The sequence below is a fragment of the Chamaea fasciata genome, unplaced genomic scaffold (assembly GCF_029207755.1).
Source record: "Chamaea fasciata isolate MVZ Bird 193981 ecotype frontalis unplaced genomic scaffold, bChaFas1.0.hap1 SCAF_9, whole genome shotgun sequence".
NCBI classification, from domain to species: domain Eukaryota; kingdom Metazoa; phylum Chordata; class Aves; order Passeriformes; family Sylviidae; genus Chamaea; species Chamaea fasciata.
In genome coordinates, this window is record NW_027094094.1 from 14,943,292 (window position 1) to 14,960,283 (window position 16,992).

The 16,992-nt window shown below is 37.7% G+C and overlaps 1 protein-coding gene across 2 annotated transcripts in view; it reads left to right on the forward strand.

The window, feature by feature from the left end:
- Nucleotides 1–4,347: 4,347 nt before the first annotated feature.
- The window catches only part of LOC136293949 (uncharacterized), a 33,841-nt gene continuing 21,196 nt past the window's right edge, over nt 4,348–16,992 (forward strand). The window contains exons 1-5 of one of the 2 annotated variants that reach the window (XM_066191150.1): nt 4,348–6,757; nt 8,411–8,550; nt 10,284–10,437; nt 15,136–15,236; nt 15,925–15,970. In XM_066191150.1, the coding sequence (XP_066047247.1) occupies nt 6,129–6,757; nt 8,411–8,550; nt 10,284–10,437; nt 15,136–15,236; nt 15,925–15,970 (1,070 nt within the window). In that variant the 5' untranslated portion in view covers nt 4,348–6,128. The remainder of the gene's footprint in view (nt 6,758–8,410; nt 8,551–10,283; nt 10,438–15,135; nt 15,237–15,924; nt 15,971–16,992) is intronic. The other variant, XM_066191151.1, reaches the window with a different exon arrangement.

Genomic DNA, 16,992 nt, shown 5'->3' on the forward strand with positions numbered 1-16,992 from the left:
AAACCAGTTCTGTAGTGCTCTTTTTTCTGTTTTGCTTTTGCACAAGAAGCACAAGCAACTATGTATAAAAAGAAAATAAACTATTAATGTGGCAGGAAAAAGTAATTATAGTTGTCAGTTCAGCCTGCTAGTCATTCTAATTAACTGGGTGAAACTTATACAGCCAAGATGTATCTTTAAAATCCAGGAACAGTCATCATGGCTTTATTTTTTCTGAAAAATGTTCCTATGTCTCAGCATCTGATTCTACGTGTTTGGTTGTTAATGTTTGCATTATCGTTTTCTATCATTAAAGCATATTTTTTAAAATAAACTGATTTGCTAGATATACCCTATAATGCAGAATATTTCCAAAACCTTAAGTATTCTGATTACATTAAAGTGAGTATTTAAACACTGATTAATCTTGACAGGTAAAAATAATCTGCGATATCTACAAACAACAATACAATGGATGAGATTGCAAATATTCAAATAATACATTTGCATAAAATACATGAGAAACAGGCCCCCACTAAATTTAATATAGCAAATGTTCTCATTAAATGATAGGTAATTTTTTTCTTTACTGTTTAACTTCTTCTTTTCTCTTTTAAAATTAAGATCTATTTAACATTTGTTGATTCCCCCAGCATCAAAGTAAATCTGCATATTTTTAACCTTTTCAACATGAAATCTAGGCATCATTTTATATTCCCCATGTATGACAGGAATGCTTTAAATGTTGAGTTTTACTGTGGGGGTTTGAAATTTCTCTCAGTACAGAAATCTTGTTGAATATCTGCTTTTGGAATAAATAAATGCAAGAGTTTTTCTCTCTCCTTTCTCAGACATCCCCAGTAGTGTGATCTTCTACCCCCTGCCCCCAATATTGAAAGATATGGATCCATTACACTTGAGAAATTTGGAGGAGACTATTTTCTGTTCTGCTTTTCCTTGTCATGTGATAGCAGAAGGTCAGATTGATAAACCACCACTGCTACACCAGTACAGAGAACAGACTCCCCGTCCCTGGGCAGGTTTTGCCCACAGCGAAGGTGTTGGCACAGTGTGGCTGCTCTGACTGCGCAGTCTAGGGAGCTGCTTAGGGAATGAGAGTCCTGGTGTCTGCAGCAGTGGGTGCAGAATTCCATACATAAGGGATGCTAATGGTTATTCACATCAATAGAGGCATTGCCTGCAAAAGGAGTGTGGCTTTTTTATTTTTATTTAAAATTCTGTAGCATCATGTAAAGAAATTTTTCCTGCAGTGCTTGTCTTTGTTTTTTGCAATATTTTCCCTGGCTAAACATGCATCCAATTTAAGTATTAGGGAAGGAAGTCACAGTAAATTAACAGCTGGCTGGTAAGCCTGGAGCTTTGGGGAGAAAAGTGCTCCTTCCTCTTTACAAAAAGGTTGAGGAGAAAAAAGCAGCTTCACTTATTTGGTTGCAGTGATTGAGGCCAGGGTAAACTGAAATAGATGAGAATTGGATGGAGGAGAGATTAGGATCTACAAACGAACACTGCTGACTTCCAAAGAATAGAAGGAAATCTCACACTGTCATGTTTTGTGAAGTGTCAGAGTACAGGTATTTGGCTGAGGATGAACGAAGCAATTATCATGAAATTGTTACTTCTCAGATCTTTAAAATAATTGATCTCTCATTTGTTGATGGGCTTATAAATGCAAACTCAATGTCATTCCCGTCCATAATAGAACTGCTAACTTCTAGGTATTATTCTTCAGGGAAACACAACCATGATGGCTATCAAATCAAATATTTCTTAAATTATGCAATTAATATTTCAGTCATGTATGCAAAATACCTGAAAGTATTGTAGCATTAATACAGCCCTAATCTGGTTTAACCCATTTATTGCATGAACATATAGCAAAGCTTCATGACTGGGTAATAGCAAAATCCACATGAAATATGCATAATGTTAAGAGATCTGTAGGGCAGAGTTTGAAAATTTGGAGTTTCTGTTTAAGTGTGTTGAACATATCTTTTTTAAAGAATAGCATGGTTCATTAGGAGAAAAAAAAGAATGTAAGGGGTATGTATCACTGATTATTATAAACAAAAGACTATATTTCCCAGATAATAAAAAAATTCCTGTTCACAGAGTTTGATCTAAATGTTGTAAATTCCTACCCTGACCCAAATTCATTTTAAAGTAGCAGAAGAATCTGGCTTTGAATTATGCCATATAGCATAAAACAAAATGGGGATCTGATGAATAGATGATGGCCCCTGTGGTTTATAGTTGTTTATCTGACCACCTTTTGCATTATCTCTCTCTGATACTGCAGATCCAGATAATTCTCCAGCTGATAAACTAGAAATAAGAAGTGTGATCAATCTCTCTCCCACTTTGCCAGCTCCCATATTTGAAGTTCAAGTGTCAAGGTAATTGCTCTTTTCTCCAGCTATTGGAAATTTGGGACTATATTAGTGTAAGTATCTTGCATTGCTCTTTTTTAGTTAAAGCATGAGTTTATGTTTTCTGGTTGTAGAGAGAGAAAAGCATGGAAATATGACACTAGAACACCCTAAAGTTTAAACAGTAGAGGGTTGTATCAAACTGATGAACCTATGATTTTTCTTTCAGTCTTGCGTTTCTTTGGGACTGGTTTATTTTCCTAAGCTACCTGGGACGAGAAGCGGTGCCAGAATACTTCTGAACCTAGTTATTTTCTTGCCTGCTTTTGCATTGTGCCACGCAGGGCTCTGGTTTCATTCCTGTACTTATTTGAATGCACAATCTGACTTATTGAGAGTTTGAGTGGAAGATGGCCTGAGTTACCATTAGCATAATTTATACCCATTCGCAACTAAACAGGACTTACAATTGCTTTCCTTTTATATGACTGAAGTATGTGATCAAAAGGCAAGATTAGCTAAAACAAACCCCTGCAGATTTAATTTATGGTGGTGGGTTTGGGCAGGAGCTCTGAAGAAGGTGCTGTTCCCCTGGTTGTCCCTGAGGGCCAGCAGGCTGTGGTGGCTCTGTGCAGTTGCTGACCAGAGGCTGCAGCACAAGGACCTGGAGTCAGCTGGTAACTCCATTGTGGTGGAAATGAGACCATGCTGTGCTTGAATTCCCTGATGAGAATCACCAGGCATGTATTTGTGAAATGTCAGACAGATTAATGAAATACATGTGGCACGTTGGGCAGCTTGCATAAATGATCTGTTGCCTGCAGCTGGTTTGCAGTGTAATTTTGTGTTACTGTTGCAAGAAGAGATAGCAGAAGGGAGTGTGACTCCTCATAATGTTTTGCTGTCTCTCTGCTGCCTGGTAGCCCGAGGTTTAAGATTTTTCATGTGAATATTTAAAGTTCCAAGAGGATTGCATCCCAAGTGCCTTTTTGAGCGTCTAATGCCCTATATTCCATTTCAATCTTGATGGTTAGGAGGGAAGAGATCTGGGGCCTGAGGGCTTTCTGAAATGAATCAGCTGAGTGTATACAGTGTCTTTTCCTCTGGAGTACTGGCTGTGTGGAATTTTTTCCCTCCAGAGCTCATATGTGTGATAAATTTAGTGTATTTAAAAATATGTTTTCCACCTTCCTTTGCATGAGGACCCTATCAGTTGTAATTATTCAACAGTTAGTAGTTATGATTTAAAGTAGCAGACTGAGGAAGAAAGACTGTGGGAGTATCCTAGTCTTATTAAAGTCATCACTCTTTGCTTTGGACATTGGTTTTGAACTTTTTTGACATTTTCAGCTTACATTCCAGTACTTTTAAGAATCTCTAAGAGGCTTTCATGATTGCTTATTTTAAATCATAAGACATTAACTACTTCAGACAAATAAGATTTTTATGCTCTTCACTTGTAAAATGCACAAAGGGCAGTTAATAACATGCTGAGATTCTTTTGCTGGAGGTATCTTTATTACTCCATCTGTATTTAACCTGCCTGTCATAACTACAAGAGGAGTAAATCCAAATTCATCCCCAGATGTGGGGCAAGAAAACAAAGAACACTTAGGAATAAGACAACAAAGACTGCTTGGTTAAGAAGAACAAGGACTATTCAGTCAAGGCAGGAGAGATGTAACAAAGTTTCTATAACGTAACAGGTAGCAGAACCACTGTAGTTTGCAGAAAAAAGTGTTATACAAGCAGTTGTTTTAAGGAAAAAAATCTGGTGTGAATATTAGGAAAGTGATCTCTTACATTATTGGTTCACAGATGCATGAACAGTTTTTTTTATTGGCTGTCCAGGTGCATGTTGTTCTAACCTGATAGTGAAAATACTGTGAAAGCTATATGCACTTTTAATAAATGTTTTCTAGTTAGGCTGTGACTGGGCACCATGCATCATCATTCATAGGCCACAAATGGCTTCCTGAGCAGGGACACACAAGCTCTCAGGCAATCCCAGACCTGTGGCGTATCCCGACTTGTACCAACTGTGCACTTCAAGGACTGCCGAGGATGTCCTCTCATCGCTGGCTAAGGAACACATTAGCCTTGCTAGTGTTTGGGAAAATTTCCCCATACAAAATGGGCAATAATGTACATAAACTGGAAACTCTGCATAAAGACTGTTTATTGCATATTACAAAGGAACAAGGCTATAAAATACGAGAGAGAAAGCTTATACAGCTCCTTATATGGGTGAAAACTTATTGTCCTTGGTATCCCCCTGACGGCTCCTATGACCTCAACCACTGGAAGCAAGTGGGGCAGTCTCTAAAGTCTCATCAGTTAGACAGTCACGAAGTTTATCCTGATGAATTCATTACATGGCAGATTGTTTATTCTGCACTACAAGCTTTTCGCGATTTGGAAGAAATATTACACCCAGCCATAGATTCATCTGCAGACACTTCCCAGGCACTCACAGCACCGTTTTCACATCCTGATTCAGTTGTTTTGCAAGTGGAGGAGGGAATTAATGGGGAGAAATCGGAGGGCGATCTTGTGAATCTGAGAGCTATTGATCTAAGGCAGGAATGTGATTTATATCCTGCTATAAAGCTGCAGCCGCTGAAAGCTATGGCTGCATCCCCATCTACTGATGCAAAGGTGCTAAAACAGCAGTCGTGTCCCCCACCCTACGAGCCCTCAAGACATATGACTGATAATGAACTTTCACTGTCCCCTGAGCCAAAACTCTTTTTAGACACCTGCCAAAGACAAGCATTAGATCAAGGGGATGTTGAACTGCTCCATGCTATGCCCACAGTCTATCAAGGCAATCAGTCTCATCATGAGTAAATTTCTTATGAAATGGTTAAGGAATTAAGAAAATCTGTGAAAGAAAATGGTTTGCAATCTTCCTATACAATGGGACTTGTAGAAGCTATAGCAAAAAACTATGTTATGTTACCTGCTGACTGGAAAGCTTTATTTAAATTGATTATGGCAACAAGACAATATTTGATATGGTGGGTAGAGTATGAAGAGCTATGTGAAAATCAAGCATGGACTAACATGAAGGCTGGTAATGCTGGAATAACAAAGGATCATTTGGCAGGGACTAGAGCTCAGACAACCATAAGAGATCAGTCAAGGATGCCCCCAGAGACTTATAACCAAGTGAGGGAGCTGGCTATAAGAGCTCTGAAAAGGGTGCCAGACATTAACAGAACTGAACCTGGCTTCTCCACCCTAAGGCAAGGACCCCAAGAACCCTATATTACTTTTATCGAGCGCTTGCAAACAGCTGTGAACAGGCAAATTTATTTACCAGCTGCAGGAGAAGTTTTATTGAAATCCTTAGCCTATGAAAATGCTAATACTGACTGTCATAAAGCACTTGATCAAATAAAAAACAAACCTGGTATTTCCTTAACTGACTTTATCAAAACTTGTTCACATATTGGTACAGAACAATACAAAGCAGATTTACTAGCAACTGCCTTAGCTCAACAGCTACAAGTGGCTCGGGCAGCAATTAAATGCTTTGCCTGTGGAGAGGAAGGTCATGTGAGAAAGTAGTGCTCAAAGAATAGGCAAGGGAATAAAAAACATAGTAAACTGTGCCCCAGATGCAAGAAAGGTTACCACTGGAGTAATGAATGCCGTTCTAATTACAAAAAACGGCAAACCTCTGCCATGAAGGCGAAAATTGAAGGGTGGCACTAAGTCTGAAGCCCCACAACAAAATGGGATCCAGCCACAGCAAACATGCACAGCTCAAGTTACATCAAGAGAACCTCAGGCTTGGACTTGGCAGTTTCCACCACAACTACAATAAGTGACATATCAGTTCACCTTACGCCCACAGGCTTACATGAACCCCTTCCTTTTAAATGCCATGCATTGCTACTTGGGAGATCATCACCGCCATTTAAAAGTGGAATTTTTATTTTACTAGGAATCATCAATTCTGATTCTAGGGGTGAAGTAAAAATCATAGCTTGGACTCCTAACCCACCATGTACTATCCCAGCAGGATCATGCATTGCTCAACTGATACCACTCATTTTATTGCCAGACATGCAATCAATACCATCTGTCAATGCTGACAGGGACAATGGAGGTTTTGGGAGTACAGGTACTTCTAACATTTGTTGGTCTAAACTTATTTCAGTACAACAACCTTTTCTAACCTGTGTTGTAGATGGCAAGTCTTTTTCAGGATTACCAGATACTGAAGCAGGGATAACCACTATCAGCAAACGTGAATGGCCACCCACATGGCCCTTAACTCCAGCAGCGATCGTTGCAGGCATCAGAGGTCAGCAGGTGCCACAGCAGTCAGCTAAAGAACTCATGGTATTTGGGCCAGAAGGGGAACAAGCTCGTCTCACACCGTATGTACTTTCTACTGCATGTAGACTGTGGCGAAGGGATCTGTTATTGCAGCGGGAACTGACAGTGACAATAAATTTTTAAAAGCCGTCACTGATGTGCAGGCAACACTTAAACGCACATGGAACACATACTCCTGTGTGGATTGATCAGTGACCCCTCAGAGGGGAAAGGCTCCAACAAGCACAAAAACTGGCCAAGGAACAATTGGATCTGTGAAATATAGTTCCTTCCACTAGCCCACGGAACACCCCAATATTTGTGACTCCATAAAAGGCTGGCAAATGGAGACTCTTACAAGATCTGAGAGCTATCAGTGCAGTAATAGCCCCGATGGGTGCACAGCAACCCGAAATTCCTAATCCAGCAATGATCCCTGAAACTTGGGAGTGGTTAATTATTGACTTAAAACATTGTTTTCTCACAACTGCGTTACACACTGATGATGCACCTCATTTTGTATTTTCACTACCACTCTTGTTTGTGGTCACAAGTACTTTACAATGTGTGTAGCACCAATTTTCAGTGGTTCTGTTGTATCATTATATGGATGATATACTGCTAGCAGCAGATGACTGTTGCATTGAAAAACTGAATTGTCTTTTTGGGTCTTTCTCTTGACAGATTTGGTATTTGTATTGCAGCAGATAAAGTTCAAACTGTCTTGGAAATATCTAGGGTTTCTGTTATTGGAACACAAAATTGTTCCTCCGCCCATTGTGCTGCAGACCTCCATTAAAACATGAAATGATTTTCAAAAATTACTAGGAACTATTAATTGGCTCAGACCTACCCACTGAGGAATTGTCACCCTTATTTAATTTACTTAAAAGAGACAGATTTAACATCTCCTTGTGAACTCAATCCAGAAGCCTATGAAGCACTGCAAATTGTGACAGATAAAATTCAGACATCCTTTGTATTCAAAGGACAAGCAAAGTTACCACTGAGACTTCTTGTTATCATAGCTGAATTCCAACCATATGCATTAATAGCACAGTGGTGCAATGATAAACAACAGTTGTGGATGCTAGAGTGGGTATTTTTACCTCACACTCTTTCAAAAACTGTAACCACATCACTTGACATGATTGTTAGACTTGTTTCCACAGGACAAAAATTATACCAAACCCTAAGTGGGGAAGATCCTTCTCATATCCACATTTCTTGGTGTGCAGATGCTTTTCAGGATATCTTCCAGGAATCATTATCTTTACAGGTTGCTCTGACAGATGTTTTGGGAAACATTGTTAATTCTTTGCCAAAAAGTAAACTTTTGCAATGTTTAAAAGATCTTTCTCTATAGCCTCGTTTTATAACATAGTCACAATCCCTGCCTAGAGCAAAATCTTCAATGGTTCTGGGAAAACTCAGAAAGCAGTTGTTGCCCGGAAAAAATCCACAGGGGTTTGGGAAAACTCTGTGATTTTTCAGCCAGGGTTGACACAGCTAGTAGAATTAGCAGCTGCTCTAGAGGCTTTTCAGTTGTTTCAAAATGAGCCTTTCAACTTAACATCAGATTCCTTGTCAGAATCAAACTGTATTGAACATTCCTTTCCAAAGCAAGTGCACAAAAAGAATTTGTTTATACTGTTATCTACACTGTATGATTACATTTAATGCTGATCTCATTGTTTTTATGGTATGCATCTTAGGTCTCACTCATCTTTGCCTGGACCTCCGGTGGAAGGCAATGCAGTCACAGATGCTTTAATGACAATGGCAACAGTTCCAAATCCAATTACACAGGCAAAGTTGTTGCAAGAATTCTATCATCAGGATACAAAAGCATTGAGTAAACAATTTAATCTTACTTTTTTCACAAAATGGACAAATGGCTCATTCTTGCCCTCACTGTGCACGCTTAACACCTTTACCTACCACAGTAGGTACAAATCCAAGAGGATTAGGTGTCAATGAAGTCTGGCAGATGGATGTTACACACATTTCTTCTTTTGGCACCTGAAAATATGCGTATGTATCAGTTGGCACATATTCCAAATTTTTTTGTTGCCTCTGCTCATGAAGGGGAAAAGGCAAGAGATGTCATTAAGCACCTGCTATGAGCTATTGCTGCCTTAGGAGTTCCTGAGGTAGTGAAAACTGATAATGGTTCAGCATATGTCTCACAACCAATGAAAACCTTTTTTCATTCTTGGGGTACACGTCACTTAACTGGTATACCTCATTCCTTGAGAAGTCAAGCTGTTGTGGAATGCACACATGCCCTTTAAAAGAATATGCTTCTTAAACGAAAAACAGGGAATCCCATTGGTATAACACCTCATGAGCAGTTGGACAAAGCAACATTTGTTTTAAATTCTTAAAACATTTCCAGATTTGATAACAAAACAGCAAGTGTAAGAAGGTTTTCCCAAGATACCTGAACAGATTTTCAACCACCTGTCTATTACAAAGATTTGCAGAGTGGACAATGGCTAGGGCCCGTGCCTTTGCTAACATGGGGGCATGGATGTGGCTGTGTTTGTCTATCCACGGGACCTTATTGGTTACCTGCAAAGAACACGAAACATGCTAAAGAAGGAATGAAGCCTTGAAGGCATCACAATTCTAGTTTGGTAATCAGTTACAACTGGTTTAGGCACAACATATGTAGGCTTCTTTGTCATCCTCAGTGGATTATCAAGGTTTGTGAATGAAGCATGGGTCCCACAACCAAAGACCGATGTTTGGCTTACATTAACCAAAACTAACCAATCTACACTTTGAAATGGATCTGGTCATGCATATACAAACATGTCTGGTTGGCATTCCTTTAATGAAGGATAAATGGAGCAAGTTAAACAACCAAACAGTTGCGTGTGATTTTACAACTCCAGGTAAGCGTAGATGGTCATGGTGGTGTTTGGGATCATGGCAACCTAATGCTGGCCAATCTGTGGGATGGTATTTGGGCAACGTTAATACAGGCATGAGAAAAGTAACTTCCCTGCTCTCCCACTGCAGCCTAAAGAACTGGATGTACCAGGCTCTATAAAAGCTCCTGTATGTTTTTATCTTAATTACACTAACGATCGAAGCACAGACAACATAGTCAATACAATTGGCACTGGCATTTACCAGTAATGCCTCTGCCTGGTGCAATCCTACTACTCCCTCACAAGTCACAACTGGGACCAATGCAATAACCCTGCCCGATAACATATTTTTAATATGTGGCAGTACATTCATGTACTTTTGTTTGTTTAACCATGTTTCATCCCAGTCTCAAAGCACTAACTGATTGGACACTATGGCATGGGCAAAATAAATGTGATGCCAAGTCATTTGGCCCTGACTGTAACTCTGAGGTTGAATTCTGGAATCCTGCAAAGAGAGTTTTCAGTTCTTTAGTTGCCTCTGTTGATACTGCACAGGCCTTGAACATAATTAATAAACTAGGCTGTTGGCTTGCAAAGGAAAGTAACAGTATCAGTAATGCTTTAACAGGACTATTAACAGATGTTGACTCTGTATGTCATGCAATATTGCAAAATAGAGAAGCAATAATAGACCTTTTATTGTTAGCACAGGGACAGGGATGTGAAGACTTCGATGGAATGTGCTGTATGACCCTGAGTGACCACTCTGAATCCATTCACAAAAGCATCCAGAAATTGAAGGAACTGTCTGGAGAACTGCAGCAAAACCTGGGATGGGATCCTTTCAGCCTGTTCTCCTGGTTGGGAATTTTCAGTTTTGGACCTTGGGTTAAGCATGTAGTTGGTTTAGCTATAATAGGACTTACAGTGCTTTTGGTGATTATGCTATGTTTGCCATGTGTCTTTTCTTGTATTCAACAGCTTATCAATCAGAACATAAAGCAGGTAATTCTTATGCAGGCACACACTGTACTCGCTTTGCAACACTTAGTAAATAGAAGGGGGAGAGATGTGGGGCAAGAAAACAAAGAACACTTAGGAATAAGACAACAAAGACTGCTTGGTTAAGAAGAACAAACACCATTCAGTCAAGGCAGGAGAGATGAAACAAAGTTTCTATAATGTAACAGGTAGCAGAACCACTGTAGTTTGCAGAAAAAAGTGTTATACAAGCAGTTGTTTTAAGGAAAAAAAGCTGATGTGACTATTAGGAGCATTATCACTTACTTCTTGGTTAGCAGTCACACGAACAGTTATACTTATTGGCTATCCAGGCACGTGTTACTCTAACCTGATAGTGAAAATATTATAAAAGCTATATACAGTTTTAATAAATGTTCTCTGGTTATACCATGACTGGGGACCATACACCATTCATATACCACACCCACATCCAGTGAAATTCTGACAGGTTTACTTTACTGGAGCAGAATATAACTGTATCTGAGCTCCTACTGAAGACACAGGTAGCGTGAATAAAATATCAGGCACATCGAAACAGAGGGTCCAGATCTGCAACTTCAGCTCAGGTGTTGTGTCTGTAACAGGTAAGATTTTTTTCTGGTCAAAGGCACAGAATCAGGCTCCTATTTGTTTTGTTTATTTTGATCTTCCTATCAATAAGGTAGTGGAAAAGCTAAAACATTTATTCAGACTTTTCTATTTCTCTTACTTTTGATATTGGATTGTGCTATATATAAATTTGTTAGCTATAGTCTTATAAAATGTTTCAAACAATACTTCTTTTAAGGCCATAATGTAAAGTTTGACAGTTGTCCTTGCCCAGATTATTAGCACTAAAGGAGCATTGCTGCACTGTATTTCTTGATATTCAAAGATATCTAAATGACCATCAGTGAAGAGCAAAGAAATAGTAACTGAACACAACTTTAAATCAACAGCAATAAGAAAAAAATCCTTCAGTAATTCATATAAACCATTTTCTAGAGTAAAACAAAACTGTTTAAAATAATGCATTTCTCTTATTGTTAGCATTGAAAATACTATATTTATTTTAAGAACTGGTGGCTTAATCAGCATTGAAGGCATGTTGCGAAGTGTTAGAATATATTCTGTCATTTGGCTCAGCTTTAGGCAATTATACATGTAAATATAATTACTAGAGTATTCTTTTTTAAACATATTAGTCTCAAGTTTGTGATGAATGAATCTGCAATGTGTTTTCTTGACACCTTTTTGAAGTGAATTAATCCAATATTAATTTATTTTAGATGTGCCAGAAGCTTCATCCTATTACTAATAAGTCAAAATAGACAGCAGGAAATGCAGGTCCCTTCCTAGCATTGCCAGAATGCATCTCTGTGTGTATCCAGCAATCTGGGTGATATGTTGACAGAATGAGGCCAGCGATGCAAATAAAGGAATCCTCCCCCTTCCTCTCCTTGCAGTTTATTGCTTGTCATTGACTAACTCACTGACTAGAGTTTCTACAGAAAAATCAAACTAGTAGAGAAGCAGCTTCTATATTAGCATTACTATCAAATGTTTAATTATGTGTATTAGGTGATAAGAGTATTCATGTTTCCAAAATTACAGCTATTTAATTTGGTTTATCAGCTTCCTAAGACTGAAGTAGGTTTCACTAGATATATAAATTTCAGGCTGGATTCTTAACACAAATTAGAGTAGTTTTACTGCAGTTGTTGTAGCAGACTGTCATCAATGTCATTTTACATTAGTGGAACACATGAATCCAAATGCGCTTGTTAAATACCAAATAAATTCTTCTTTTTTAAAATGGAAGGTGATTTTTTTTAATCTATCCCCCAAAATATAATTATGCTTGCTATATGTGTTAGGATTTGTTATTTTGTCTTAATCACTTGCAAGTTTTTTATCTGATTCCCTGACATACTAACACAGCAGAGAGACAAAATAAATTTATTTTTGCAAACCATAGCATGTTTCAGCTTTTACTGTTCTCAGATCAGGAAAGCTCAATTTAACATCAAAACTGTTTATTCCATAAAAGAGAAAAGCCAGAATTCATTAATAAGTGAATAAAAATGCCAACAACCACAAAATCATACACAAAATTTATAGATAGAGAAAATTAAAGATAGTGGGTGACTGGAAGGAAAGTTGCATTTATGTGAAATAAATATTCTGGGGTCTAGTATTAAAGTGAGGTTACACAATCCTGTTCCCTTTGATCATAATACACAGATGGTCAGGTTAGAGAGTCATACAAGCATATACAAGTGTACCCAATTCTTATTGATAAAAAGGAGTCATGGGCAAAGGACTCTAAGACAGATAACAAGCTCCTGTATTTTCTGGCTCATTGTATGCATTAGATACAGAAAGCCAGATTAGTATATTTTATTCATATTTACTTGAGTAGCTTTATTCATCTAGCATAGCTACCATCTGTGAAAACCAGTGCTTTGCACAAAAACAATGGAGAATCAAATAAAAAAAATGGGGCTTCCAAATTTAGTTTGCTGTTACCAATGGAATACACAGCGCAGTTTGGCAAAAAATCTGTCTTGTGGGTGATTTGAGGGGTAAAAAGGCACCTGATCACTCATTTTCACACAAGAACTCTATGAATCGGAAAAAGATTTTTCAGATTGAAGCCTGAACTTTTGTTTGATGGAAGGGGGAAACTACTTTTCCCAAGCTTTCAAAAATTGCTACAAACAGACATTTGACTGCTGAAACAGTCCTGCTCTCTCTGATCTGGGGCACCCAGCTCAGTATGATTCAGCAGGTGCATATTTTAAGAGACCACAATTATTTTTCATAGACCATTTTCCCCACTCATCTGGAAGTGTAAGACTTGGCTATCCCCATGCTCAATCTTTGTATTTTTAATGCAAGTGATGCATATTTGTGGACTGTACCCATGTAACGTTGAAATCAGCTGGCAAAAATAGGGATTTCCTGTGAAACCATACTATCAATGGAGAGATGAGAGGGAGGAGTGCAAGACATAAAAGAGCTAAATGGGAAGTGAATAGTGTTGTAATGCTGCTAGAGATGTAGTAACTTTTGAATGGTAATACCTTATTTAGGACACAGAAACCAAAGTATTATTAAATTCTTGGAGGCATTTGAATTTTAAAATTCCACATTTGTTATTAAAAAATGTATAGGAGGATTTTACACTCACTCACAGATTTAAAAGAAACTAAAACACAGAGAAAGTTTGTTTTTAAAAGTATGAAAGGCAGTTTGGTCAAACCCTATTCTTGTGGTGTTCCTCTGCATAAGTAGGCCCTACAGATATGATCCGCTGTCTGGCTTTTCCTCAGACAATCTGTGCATCCATTTTATTCATTTTTTCATATGTACACCTGACAAAGAACCTCAATCACATAAACACTGGTTGTCTGGCAAACAATTAATATGACAAATAATAAATTACAGACAGCTCATATATAACTGTTACCTCTGCTTGGTATGCCTTCAACAGCATCACTGTAGTGCCCAGCTGTAGATTCGGCCTATTTTTGTTTAAGACTTGGTGTATTTTGTAAGCTGTGTATGATGCATGCATGTAACTACAGCATATGTTGTTTATGAGCGCTTAATCTTTCTTCACTTGAGGCAGCACTGCCTCCCCGCAGTTTGCACAGTTCCATCTGCATCACTTGTCTTGAATTGTAGATTTGCATCATGGCAGAGTATAGAAAAGGTATCTTAAATCTTCTCATGACAGCTGCACAGCATTTTTCTAGGCTGACAGCCCTTGTCAAATAAACAACAAACCTGCTGCATCTAGTGCTGCTGATTTTCCATAAATCATTTTTAAATGCCCAATGTTTATTGAGGACAGCGTCTACTTCCCATCCAATTTACCAGGGTATCACTGCAGAATTTCACCCAAGGATAGGCATAATATACTCAACCTGTCCTACAGCACTGTAGGACTCTCTAATAAGGTTTGGAACATGTATATTCATATATATTCCTAATAGACTAATGATTACAAAATTCATTCAGACATGTAGAAAACCTAGCTAAATCCCTGAAACTGCATCTTAGCCCAGTGTATTGTCTTACCAGGCCAATCATAATTTTCATTTGTAACTGTGCCATGTTGGGTTAATGAATATTTCACGGAAGAGGGCCTTCAGCTCGGGTTTTATCATGTTCTAGTTGCCCTTGTCTTTTTTTTCCTATTGCAACTTTGGCTGATACATCCCGAAGAAAAAATTTATGATGGATCAAAAAGAAAACCTCATCCAGTCCGAGTATCAAAAGGAATGGCTCCTTAATTACCTGTACTTCACTTTAATTCCTGCCACTTGATTTAAATCTGTAAGGCAGTGCTTTAGGGTGACAATGTGGTTAGTCTAACATTCGTCAGAATAAGAAAAATTGGAACATGGTTGCATTATGTAATGAAGAGAGAGAAAATACTGAGATTGTTAAGCTATTATCTGTCCCTATATAAAAGTGTTTTTACTGAGAACCGTAACAAATTGAAGTAATATTAATTCTGGCATGATAATTCTCTACTTTTATTGCAGGATGACTCAAACCACCTTTTTATCTCAGAGGAAACCATATAATACTAGAGAAATGGTCTTTGAGAGAAAAACTGTACCCCTGGTTGAGAATTTACATGAAGGTATTTTTTCCAGCACTTACTGAGAGGTTTTTGTAATGGCACTGAAAGAATACACAATGTAAAAGTGTAAAACTATATTGAATCAGAAAAGAGACCTCACAGTACTTGTTGCATGGGCTAATAAAGGAGAGTCTGCATTTTTCATTGTATCTATTTTCGCAGAAAACTATTATTTTTATCAGTCTGTTTTAATCTGTTGTATTTTCCCTAAGTAGCAGATTCACCTTCAACAACTAATTTATACATTGCAGTTCTGTTAGTGTCTTGGTTTCCAAAATGTTTTCAGGAATTCTGGTAAGCTCATGTCACTTTTAATTAACCTTAAAGGCAAGACAATACAACTCCTCTGTAATCACAGGATGATACTGCAGAGTCTTTTTAGCCACTGTTGGTTCTAAGTTTTTAATTGGTTTTAGAAAATAGCAAAATAATTTATAAAGTCACATTGAACCTTGAAATAATCAAAGTGGAAATTATTTGGCCAGTTACTAGATACTGTTCATTAACTCCTGGTAATGATTACTGTGCTAGGCAAATTATTACTGATTTTATTTCCTATGTGTCTACATACTTATGACAAAATTCAAGCTTTTGAAGGAAATGAAGACCAAATACACAAGTAAAGAAAATAATAATCGACAATACTATAATTCTTACTTTAATAATTTAAATATTTCTTTCTCTTCAGACAGAAGTTATTGTGCAATTCTTACTATGAATCAAAGTTTTGGGGGGTAAGTATCTCTTTTTTTTAAATTATTCTTTGGTTAAACTGTGTATATAAACTGATAAATCATACTTTTGGTTTTGACCACATAGATTAAACTAGAAATTATATGGATTATAAAAAAATATTAAAATTTTTCTCCAACTAATGAAAACATCTGAATTGACAAAGGCAATAAGCAGTCAAATTTGATAGAATTTTTTTAAAATTTCTTTTTGATGCTCATGAAGACAGGAAACTCCTTATGTGGATAAGCTTCCCTACAGTAGTCAATCTGATTGGTCTTCAATAGATAATCTTTCTAGGATTATCAGTTTTGTATCAAGAAGATAGTAAAGGAGCTGATGTGGAGCATCATGCAATGATGTGTGTGCTCTTTGTAAAGTTTTCCACAATAAAAAAATGTCTCTGCTTTAACAAGCATCCTTTAAGAGGGACTCTAAATGCTAAGCTTTCAAGGCTAAGTCATGAAAGACCAGAAGCCAAGGTCCAAGGCTTCTGAGCAGCTGGATATGGGGGATACAATGGAAAAATCCAACCCTTTTCCTGGTAAAATAATGAGTTAGAGTGCAATGCAGGAACTTCTTCATTTCTTTCCCATCTGGTAAGTACTGGGAGTTTTGGGGGCAAAATCCTAACTTACAAGTTTTTCAGTAATTTCCTTTATGTATTATAGTCCATGTGTGCTGCCTATTGTGGCTAAGCTGATCCAGTTACAGCTGCTTGATATGGTGAATTCTCTGTAGTATTAGATCAAAGCAACTATAACTATGGCATTTTTACTAAAAATTGAAAGGAACAGTATTTAAAGTGAAAGCTTAGTATTTCTGGAATGTAAAACAACATCAAAACTGGACAAACCTTCATAGATCCTGCAATAGTCTTGGACTATTATATCATCTGTTCCAGATGCTCACAAAAACCTCTGAAACAACTGCATGAGTTCTTCAAGTGGCCCTCGCACATGAAATTTACTTGTCCAAACAACACTTGAGTATCAGATAATGAGATTAAAATTCTTTGATGACC